This window comes from Hydractinia symbiolongicarpus, chromosome 12 (assembly GCF_029227915.1).
Source record: "Hydractinia symbiolongicarpus strain clone_291-10 chromosome 12, HSymV2.1, whole genome shotgun sequence".
Taxonomy (NCBI): domain Eukaryota; kingdom Metazoa; phylum Cnidaria; class Hydrozoa; order Anthoathecata; family Hydractiniidae; genus Hydractinia; species Hydractinia symbiolongicarpus.
In genome coordinates, this window is record NC_079886.1 from 9,519,265 (window position 1) to 9,530,830 (window position 11,566).

The 11,566-nt window shown below is 32.9% G+C and overlaps 1 protein-coding gene across 2 annotated transcripts; it reads left to right on the forward strand.

Annotated features, from left to right (window-relative positions):
• The first annotated feature begins 598 nt into the window (after window positions 1-598).
• Window positions 599-10,929, forward strand: LOC130622693 (bone morphogenetic protein receptor type-2-like). Of its 2 annotated transcripts, none has more exons than XM_057438182.1 (9): window positions 599-752; window positions 5,358-5,481; window positions 5,654-6,019; window positions 6,827-7,224; window positions 7,685-7,874; window positions 8,559-8,698; window positions 8,832-8,982; window positions 9,069-9,205; window positions 9,459-10,929. In XM_057438182.1, exons 2-9 carry the CDS (start codon window positions 5,364-5,366, stop codon window positions 9,708-9,710), a joined length of 1,752 nt encoding a protein of 583 aa, XP_057294165.1. In that variant the 5' UTR covers window positions 599-752; window positions 5,358-5,363; the 3' UTR covers window positions 9,711-10,929. The 2 variants fall into 2 exon arrangements, with proteins under 2 accessions (XP_057294165.1, XP_057294166.1); XM_057438183.1 differs by having other exon boundaries at window positions 633-727.
• Window positions 10,930-11,566: the final 637 nt, after the last annotated feature.

Below are 11,566 nucleotides of genomic sequence, written 5' to 3' on the forward strand. Positions count from 1 at the left end.
ATATTCACACTTTCACATGACTCGGCCGTGGACCGAACCCATGAACCTTCTTCCATCACAAAGTCACGAGTCAATAGAAGAACCCATTTTTTTATTCTAACATACATGCTTAATAGGTTCCAAATTTGATGCTTTCTTAGGGTCATTGTAAAGGAAAAATACGCCCGGAATGTTGGGCAAGACCTCAGACAGAATGAAAACTAACATTCTTGTCTACTAAATATCCATGTAAGTAAAGTGTCTACAAACAGGCGTTTGATTATTAATTTAATACAATACCATAAAAATATTTTGGTCTGCGTTTTTTAAAAAAAAGTTAAATTATCGAAGGCTTCGAATCTCGAGCACAGTAAATTTGCGGTGTTACAATCACGAACTCAATGCTTATCCGTTTACTCAAATATGAAATCGGGATAACCGGATTACGGCGGGGTAAAGAAAACAATTGGTGGCTTTCAGACAGACAAATATTAGACACCAGACAAATAAGTCTGTGAACCACTAACATGCGATTTAAATATCACGTGATAACCCGGTTAATCTTTTTAAAATGCTTTATGGTCATGTGACCATAACACGTCCGTCGTTGCTGAAAAGTGGTTGTGTTTAGAAGAGTCAGACACAAAATATAATTCATTATGCGAAAAGAATGCGCTCGAGAGGAGAAGTTATAAGGATGTTACAGTAGTTCTAAGCAGCTGTTTTAGCCTTTCCTTCCCTAAATAAAGTATGTACATACAATTAGTTCAAAAGTAAGTTATTGTAATCTCTATTTTTATTATTTTTTTCATACTTTATCTTACCAAAGTGTACCTTTTCCTGGTTTTACTATCTGGCCTGTCAAGAGCTGCCAGGAAAACAAAATGGACGACATTAGCAGCTCATGGAGTTGGTCTTATCCTGTGTCTCTATTTTTAGGTTTGTATTTAATATTATGTTATTAAAAGCAAATAATTTAGCCAGAAATTAGAGCTTTTTATTCTGTTTTTAAAATTTTCTCATTTGTTTCTTACAGGTATCTAGCTAGCTAAGTAACTAGCTACCTGAAAAATTTTACTTTATTGACGACTTTCAAATATTTACAACAGTTTGCAAAGTTTTGTATATGCTTGCATATTCTATCAGGTAGAAAAAGCAGAACTATGTAGGGTAAATTGGTTATTAATTTAATTAAATTTTTATATTTTTTTAAAAAACGAAGTCCAAAAAGCGTGAAATAGATTTTTTAACCACGTCTTTCCAGGGGTGTTTCTTTGACACTGGTAGCTTACAGTAATTTGTTGTTGTTATTATTTTTTTATAGTAAAATATATTTTATACAAACAACAATGCCCATAAAATGGGATATATTATTATATATATTTTACATTTATATTTTACATTAGCTTTACCAGAATTTCCTTCAAGTTTATAGTTGACTTCATGGTTGTTTCCACTGGGTCCACTTAACCAGACTGCGAGCTGGTTTCAATCCGCATTCTCCAGAACTGGGAGCCACTGACGAACCCACTTCTCTATGTTGTGGCAATGTATTAGTGATAGTAGATTTTCTGAGAATTGTTCACCCCATTGGGTGATCATGATGGGCAAGTGTAATCAGTGTAGATAGAATTAAAGTTACTTAGTTCTGGGGACAGCTGATCGAATTCCACTTACTGAAACGCAATGTATTAGCATAACAGATGTTACACATAGATGTGCCATGAAAAAGTATCATCTCCTATGCAACAAAACTTGTCAGGGTATAGTATTTGACTAAGAATAGCATTGTCCATATATTACCAATGTGAATTTTACTGTAGAAAATAATTTGCTTTATCTCAATTTGTATTGCTTGCAAGCTTATATCTAGGGGGAGATACGAATTTGGATAAACCAGTCCAAATTTTTTATTAAGCACAACGCATATAAGAATACTGCAGGGTGCTAAAACTACACAGGGCATAATTTATCAAATGTTGTAACAGAGAATCTCAAACAGGTCACTTTAAAATTCCATTACCTATCATGAACACTCTGCACTACTCCGATGTGTAATTTAAGAAAAATTTTGGTGCACTGTGAACTTACTGCATCAAAAACCAGCGAGGAAGCAAAATTTATCAAATGAACAAATACCATTAATAAAAGTTGTTGCAAAGGGTTCAAAGTTTCATTGTTATAGTTGTAATACACACTTTTTGTTTTATAAAAACAATTCTGTAACAAAATAAGTCTTTATGTTTCTCCCAAAAAAAGAATAAAATAAGAATATCTCAAGTCTAAATTATGCCATAAATTGAGAACAACCTAGGATCTCTCAAGCTACCAATAATTGTTTTTTCTAGCAATCGTTTCTTTTCTTACCTACATTTATAACTATTATTATAACTATATGCATGAAAAACCTTGCTGTTAAGTTGTTAAATAGTTTTTCTTCTTGTTAGCTACTATAAACATTTGTCACCACTGATTTAAAAAGCCAAATCGTCTCTGAGGATGCCTGAGGATGGTTGGTTGCATTCGTTTTATGACTAAGAAAAAAAATTAGATATAAATAAACCCCTCAAGTTTTGCAATAAAGTCAGATATGTGACAAGTGAACAAATTTTAATTGCTTCAAACTTTCAGTTTGTTTGGATAGGTTTACATAGTGATGTATATTTTGTGTGGTCAGCTTAATTAATCTTGAAGGACGTGCATTGTCATTTGTTTCCAGGAGGGACTTCAAAGGTAGTTCTAGAGTATTTATAGCTTCCATTTAAGCTACAGAATTCTGAAATTTTTGCCAAACTAGACACATTAGCATTATTAAGGATTAATTCTATGACCTTTTGGACAAGAGTTGAGGGTTGTACCAACAGAGATCCAATCACTTTGCAAACCTATCAGCTTTTGTTGCTGTTGTTACCCACAATAAAGAAAATATATTCCATTATGCTATAAAAAAGACTAGGTACAATACTCTCATGAAAATTGAGAAATATGATGCAGAAGTTTATTCTAGTTTACTTTTTACCTAAATGCAAGCTTCTAAGTTTAGTTACATCGTTTTCATTGTTTGGTGCGAGACTATTAATATAAACAGCTGTTCTTTAACAGCAGTTAGCAACTCATATTTTTTGATGATTCAATAAACATATTTTAATTTTATTAGGTTACCTAATCTTCAATCAGCAGTAGACTGACAACCTGTTTAGACTTGACAGAATATCATAAGGCAATATTTATCAAGTTGGAGTGCTATGTTTATTTTTAAACAAAAACTTTTTTTTGCAATTAGTCAAGCAAACGAATTAAACTATAAGCACTTAATTTTATTTTTTACAAACAAATATCCACCGTGTACATCTGTTCATAACACATTGCAGTTTTTGTTGTTTTACACAAAAAAATTTTTTACTAGAGAGCACTATAAAGAGTTTGACCAGAGGACTTCCTTTTATAATTTTGTGTCTCATAATACTTGTACATAATTTGTTTGGTTATGTACATCAGCATTATACAACCTTAAAAAGCTAAACAATCAGGTAGAAGTGTTTGGTTTTTATAGATGCTGACATGGTCTTCACTGTGTATGCTTGATGGAGATGATAGAATTTTTTTCTTCCATCTCAATAGCTTAGTGAGTCAAATAGTTTGCCAACAAAAGATTAGGTTCAATTTTAAATGTTTCCAAGTTCTGTGTACAGTTGTGAAACAACTCAATGTTAAAGACTAAATAGAATTACTGAAAAGAGCAAGGGTGTTAGTTTGCACACATATGTTCACACCAGTTTGCCTGTGCTGACTCACTAAATGATGTAAAAACAACAAATGGGGTGTTTGTGTGATTTTCTGGAAGCTATTTGGACATGCAAAGGTATACACAAGATCATAAGTTAATCATATGCTTATGTTTATCAGATTTTTGTCTAGACAGGTATTTGTGAAGTTTTTAATATAGTTGTTTGTATTGCCTCAATAAACTGCAAACTTAAATTGTAAAACGATTTCATAAAAGATCAGCTATGTAAAGTAGATATTCACTTAGTTTTTTCTTTTTTAAAACGATTATTTTGTGAGACTGTATTGTCTACAGTTAACTGGTTTTATACCATCTGGTTCATCATATTATTTTGTATTTAGCTAAAAAGGTAGATAAAATCTATCTACCAGACGGAACTGAAATACAGTATACAGCTAGAAAATATCAATTTTCTGCATGAAAATAGAAATTATGTGGTTTACAAATTAAAAGTAAATAAGTTAATATAATATAGTAAAAAAGGTTAATCCTGTGTGTCTGTCTTTGACTTTATTAAAGTGGATTATATTTTTTACAATCTTCTTTGACAAAGTCTTTAAAATATCACCTATAAAATTGTTCTGTAATTTACCACATATTGACATTAAAACATTAAGTAAATTATATATACGTATATATTCAAAAAGTATATTAAAAAGTATACCTTCGTAACTGTTTGTCTAGAGCACATAATCCTATACATTATTTTGATCAGAGTATTAAGTTTTTTGTAATAAATGCAATGGGTAAACAATTTTCTAAAAAAAAATTGTATATGTACAAAATGGGACTAATTTCCAGAACCTGGGTCAACCCACCTATTTCAGAATAGACAGGTTTATGGTATCATCAACAAACCAAAAGGATGAAAGTAACTGTAAAGTAAATTTCTAAAAACATATTTCTGGTGTATACTTTGCTTGGCTGACATCACCAAATTCTTCACCCCCCATATCTCCTTTTAACAGTTCATGAGAAGCACATGATCCTATACATTATTTCAATTAGAGTTTTAAGCTAATGCACAAAGAGGGTGTTTATTAACTTTTTGATTGTTTGGTGAAGGGAAGAGCCGTTTATTTTTTTCTAATTTTTTTCTTTCCTCTTGAAGTATACTTTTTTTTATTTAATATTTATATCATCAATATCATTGTCAATACAGTTGAATTGTATTACAAACTGGTACGCATTGTTCTTCCAATGTTTTTAATAGGTTTTATGAAGTTTCTTTGGTGAAATTAAACATTTATACAATGTTTTGAATAAGCGCCCTTCCCTTTTTTGAAGAGGGCATTTTTTAGAAAAAATCATTGAAAAGGGGGTGTTTAATTGAGTGGCCATTTAATTAAGGGGACATCTAATAGGAGGTAGTGTTTATTTGAAGCAAGAGGCATTTTGAACGCAGTATTGAAAAACATCTTTGCAAGTTTCAAAGTTTTATTCCAAATGCCCTGTATATATCACTTGATGCTTTTTGTCAATACTTGATCTACAATTATAGTACCATCCATAACTTTTTTAGTTGTATTTTTTTTATTTATTTTTGAAGAATTGGATTCTGCTTTTTATTATTTTTCAGCATTTATTTTAGGTATATATGGCTGACATGACTTGGAGTGCTCCTAAAATGTTTACATTACTTTTGTTAGCATTTTTATTGGATACTGATCATTATGCATGCCAGGGTACAACGAACGAACCAAAGTGGCTTGCATGTAAGTTAATAAATCAAGATCTTACTAACGTTTTATTTTCTTTCTAAATTCTTGTTTGACTTTACACATCTTTTTAAGTGGTACAAGCTCCTAAACTGTAATGTGTTGTTCAAGTTTCTTCTAAATGTTAGGTAAAACTTATTATCGATTATTATAATTATTAATATTATAGTTACCAATAAAGACTGGGGTGAAGTCTATGAGCCATCAACCACCGAAAAACAGCTTGATCGAACAAAAATTAATTGCATTTACGTTGGATCAGAAAAAGGTTCATCATACATGAAATGTGAAAAAAACTATTCTTGCTTTAGTCACATTTCTTTTCTTGTTGTTAAGAATAAAGTCACCATCACGAAAAAAAGTCAGGGCTGTTGGCCAACATTTTTACGTAAAAAATCAGGAAATTGCACTTCTTCTGCTTGCTTGATTGAGGATGTGGAAAGATCTGGCAATAATACAATTAAATCACGGTTTTGTTGTTGTACTGGTTCCTTATGTAATGCTAAACTGCAGTTTATTGAAAAGCATGACACAAGTAAGTTGCATATAATCAGTTATTTGTTAAATATTTTTGTGGAGATGGTGTAGTGGTAGCGCATTCGTCTTGTAATCATAAGGTTTCAGGTTCGAGTCCCCACTCCGGGGCACTTTAAATGTAGCGTTCTCAGCCCATTTGGTGCCATCTACAGACCGCTAATCGGCTTGTGTGGCAGGCAAGCAAATTAGAGCATTGCTATATGTATCTCTCGCGGTAATGTAACATAGTTACAGTCGGAGGGGAGGAAGAGCCAACCGTTAGGGTGGAATCCCCAAGGACGTTAAACTTCCCATTACTTACTTACTTAAATTTCTTGCCATGTTGTTATTACACGTTTTTTTTATAAGCAAGTGGATATTCGAAATCAGGCTGGGCTATGCTTTATGTGAAAGGCACAAACATGTTAACATTATGTTTATTTGAAAAAAAAAATACTTTAACATTGGTTTTTGAGCTACGATGGATTTTTTTGCTTTAAGGAAACAGTCACAAAACTAAAGGTATTGTTACACAAGGCTAAATTCAGATAGAGTAGTGGTATTAATTAAGCCTTAGATACTTTCTAATTAAAGTACCCATAAAAACACACACATACCAGAAGGATTGACCAATATCCTCAAATGAACGTCTGATTTGGAGATAAACAATAACAGGAGAATGAGTGCAGGCCGTAAAGAATCAATTTGAAGCACAGTTCACTGGATGGAATAGTTGCTAGAATATGCCATAGTTTCTTAAAAATCATTCTGAATAGTATAGTAATGTGTTTATAAAAATATTTTTTGTCTTGAATTTATTTTTAAGCTACATTGCCTACAACATATAAAGTATTGGTTAGAAACGATTCCAAACTCATCCCAACGATGGTGGTGTCTAGTATAACCCTAGTGTTCATTATTGTCTGTCTCATCGTATTATACTGTTGGAAACAGAAACAAAAGAGGAACACTAATGCAAGGCTATCACAAGCATTTTACTACGGGCAGTATCCAGCTCTAGAAATAAATATAATAGCCTCTCCTACCTTGGATGGTATATTACATGGAAACCTCATTCACCAGGGCTGTCATAGTGCTGTAAGACTAGGAACATTTAATGATAAAACTGTCGCAGTCAAGGTTTTTCCGCCGAGAAGTAAACTTCAGTGGAAAAACGAGAAAGAAGTTTATGGAATACTGGGTCAACACCCGAATATAGCTGAGGTAGGTTGCTTAAATATATCTCATGAACATTGATGCCATTCTGCAGAGGGCTGGTATTTTTATTATTATGTGATTTTTTATTTTTATTTTGCTACATTTAAATTCCTTTGTTTGTCTTGGATTTTATGCGCTTTTTTGGTTAAATTGGTTTCTTTTTCTTTTCTAAAGTCGTTTTTTTAATATCACACAGTAATTATGTAGTTTGCCTGAGCAACTTGTTTAACAGACCTCTGCTAATTCGTAAGGAAAATTTATGTTGCCATTCTGCCGAAGCTGATATTGCTTGTCCAAGATACCTCCACAAGTGAGTTTAGAGATTCATTGAATTGATTTGAAAAAATAAGAGTTCTTGAGTGTTATTTTTAGTGTGGCAACCCTGTGAGTTTTTAGGCCAATTCCCTGCTTGATTTAGAACTGTAAGTATGTTTTTCACCCTAAACATTTATGTTTGGTGTTTCAGTTCATCACTTGTGATCAGATTCAAGGTAACGAAAGCTTTGAAGGTGTTATCATGATGTTGTATTATAAAGAAGGTTCCTTGTTAAATTATTTACGTCAGCGCACTCTCTCATGGAAACAAATGTTAAGAATGACATATGATGTGGTGAATGGTTTAGCGTATTTACATGGGGAAAGCGAGAACACCCGTGGTAGGATTTTTATATTTTTTATAATATATGGTGTATTGTTCTACGGTTTTGGGAATTTAAGTGAAAAGGCTGTATTATGTATACAATCTGGAGAAGCCATTATGCTTTGGGAAATTTTCCTATTCTCACTTAACTGACTGTATGCATGTGCATGTTATTCTTAAAGTCAGTGTTTTTATGTGTGAATAAATACTTACTGACTCACCCGTGTCACAAAAAATGAACGTATTTTTTAGTTTTAGTAAAGAACTTATTACTTGTAAAAGCATTAAGATAAAAATACAAATGTGATTCAAATGTGTGGAAACACTTGAAAATCCTGTGAAAATTTTGAACTGTTTATCTCAAAAATATGTGCTAATACGGTAAAACACACTTTAGTATATTGGTTGTGCATGTATAGTCGATAAATGGTTTAAGTTGCCAGTTTGCATCCAAACTAATTTAAGAAGCATAAAAATATTTAATTCGTTATATAGGATTTGCAGTGATGATTTAATATATATATATATATCTTTTTTATCAGTTTTACCCTTTAAACTCTATGAAGCAATGGCGATAGAAGTTGAAAGTTTAAAAAAATTAGTGTCAACATCACTTCATTTATAGTTGCAGAACGATACTAATGTAAAGTGATGTCATTCTTTGTCCGTGTTATTTACATATTGGAATTTTATTTTTAAGAGGGTCAACTGAGACACGGCATTGCTCATCGCGACTTGAACAGCCGCAATATCTTGGTGAAATCTGATGGAACATGCGTTTTAGCTGATTTTGGTTTTGCATTACAATTATCGGGACATCCACCCGAAAAATATCCTTTGGTATGTTTGTGTTTTTGTTTGTTTGTTTATTCTTTTGTTTGTTTGTTTGTTTGTCTGTTTGTTTCAGTAGCTTACTTTCGATGTGGACCTTAAATAAAGAAATAAATAAATGAGCTAGCCATTTTTTGTATAGGTTGGTTCTCCCAGATACATGCCTCCAGAGGTACTGGATGATTCTTTGGTCCTAACTGATTGGATGTCATCGATGAAGCAAGTTGATTGTTACGCTCTGGGTTTAGTGTTGTGGGAATTGTGTCGTAGATGTTATGATATCTGCCAAGCAGGTGAGAACTTGAACCTGGGCATTCAGAAAAGATATTCGACTGTTTCGTATGAATTAATTTAAAAAAACAATGCCATTATTTTATAGATGCAGACGTACCGGATTGTATGCTGCCGTACGAGGAAGAATTGGGTACTGGACCTTCATTACGAAGAGTTAAATATCACGTGTGTAGAAAAAGGCTAAGACCAAAATTTCCTGTCCAGTGGCGAAAAGATGACTATGTAAGAAAGAATTTTTTTCGCATACTAGAGTAGGAGCATTTGATCCGCTTAATTTTAAGAAGTCAATAAGTAAATTCGGGACTTCGAAGGTGAAGGTAAAGATACCGAAACTATTCTTAAATGAATTGTCTCGATGATACAAACTTTTCTTTAATTGGTGCCTCTACTTTGACGCCCCTACTTGGACGCCCCTACTATAACGCTCCATTTAGTAGTTTTATATTTCTGATTTTTTAATATTTTTATCTCATAGTCCTTGTCCTACTTTAAGCTGATTATGCAAGAATGTTGGGACCAAGATGGAGATGCGCGTCTCACATCATTGTGTGTTTTAAATAGACTAAAACAACTGATAGATGCGTTGTCAACGGAAGAACTCGAGCGTAGAGAAACATCTCTCGCACCAGAAACTTGTATTTATTTCGATGAAGGTCGTGAATTAAATGAAGCGATGCAGTCACTTCTGGTGAAACCAGAATGCTTAGCGAGTGCTGACATTGCGTAATTTGTGTTGTATATTTTTTGTAGTTGTGTTGTTTTTGTTGTTTTTTAAACTTTAATATCATTGATGGTAATTCCACTTCTCGTCTAGGTGGACAAATTGCTTGCTCGCCTTTAGCTTCGTATGTTTTCATGTGTCGCCATTCGTTAATTTTGAATAAAAGACGGATATAGCAAACTTGTGAAGAAGTTATTACGCTGAGAATTTTTTACAGTTGAGAAATAATTTGAGCGTCAATCAAAACTAGTCAAGTTTATTTTAACCGTGAATGTTTTCTGCGTGCGAAGAGGTGCATGTTAGGTGATATAAGTCTACTGCTGCAACGTGTAGTTGATTTGTGTTTTTCATTTGTTGTTGTTGTTGTTGTTTTTACTGCGCTCACAGTACTAAAAATGAGTATTTTGTAAATTTTACTGTATGTTTAGTGTTGGCTGTTTGTGCAGCTAATAAAATGTTTAAAACGCTGTGAATTCCTTGCACATACGTATTTTGAAAGAAACTCTTTGAACGATTTTTGATGACACAAATCGTCTGCGGTGGAGTTCTTTCTGCAGCATTTATGCTTGGTTTGTGGATTATACGTTGACAACGGGCAACCTTCCGGATCCTCCTCCGTGGATATTATGATCATATTGATCTGTGCTTGTTTTGTGTTTCAAAAATGTTGAAAGATAGAATACAGATAGCTATTAAGAATAGCTTTATTTAGATTTTATCGAATCACTTAATCGTAGTTTTAGAATTTTTTTGGCACTCTGTTCGGTTTTTTATGTAATATTTTAAAATTTGGTTCCAAACTGAATTTTCCAACATTGTGTTTTTTAAAAGTTTGGTGTTTTACTGCAGAAATTTTGACCATTTTTGTTTAAGTTATTTCTTTTGATAAAACATAAACGAACTTTGTATATTCGTATCTTAGTTTCACCAAGGAGCCTTGGCTTCACGTACTAAAATAATTTTTCATGCTCGTGTGTCATTTTATACTGTTTTATCTGTTACTGTATCTGATACTAGATCACTTTCAGATTGATGAAGATCAGAGGAAAATATTTTTTTCGCGAGTTAATACTACGAATGCACCATTTTAACGCAAATGCTTCACTCTTAGCACATTAATTTCTACCTTTGTTTTTATTTGTTTTAGTACGGAGCTAAACGTAGATATGTATTAAACACGCAAACTTTTAGAATGGTGAATTAGAATTTGCTTTATGAGGAATAATTGTTGTTGTTTTTTTGTTTTTTACTGGAGTGTAGATATCCACGTCTCTGACGTAGGAAAGGTTTGATTGGGGCCAGTACTTGTATTACAATGGATCTTTTTATTTATTTTTTTGTAAAACTTTTGATTTTCAGCAGAATTACACCGTAAACCTGAAAAATTCTGAACAAGCTGAAATGTTACACAGGCATTAGGAAAAAATGAGTTTAATCATTTTTTCCTGACCCGGGGCACTCTCCCCATGTACAAGTGAAATTTAAGAAAGTCAATCTATCGAAAAACTATTTTAAACACTGGGCAGAGCAACGTCGATTCCAGGGCCTGTAGCGTTTTTTGACATGAGTATGAAACGTTACAGGCCGTGGGGTCGAGGTTGTGGGGCAGAGATAAAAGAAAGAATGTCAAAAATGGTATTTCATGTCAAATGCACTTGCCTCAAACTGTTAAGTCCTGCAGAAATGCCTAATTACAAATACCGTATTTTGGAGAAAAAAAGGAAAGGGAAATGGAATGCTTGTTTTCCCTCTATGAGAATTGTGACAGTTCAAAATGTAGTCATAAAAATTACATGTTGAAATGGGTGGATTTGGATGTATGGGGTGCAAAAACACTATGTTAGCCGCCTCTAGAACCCAGG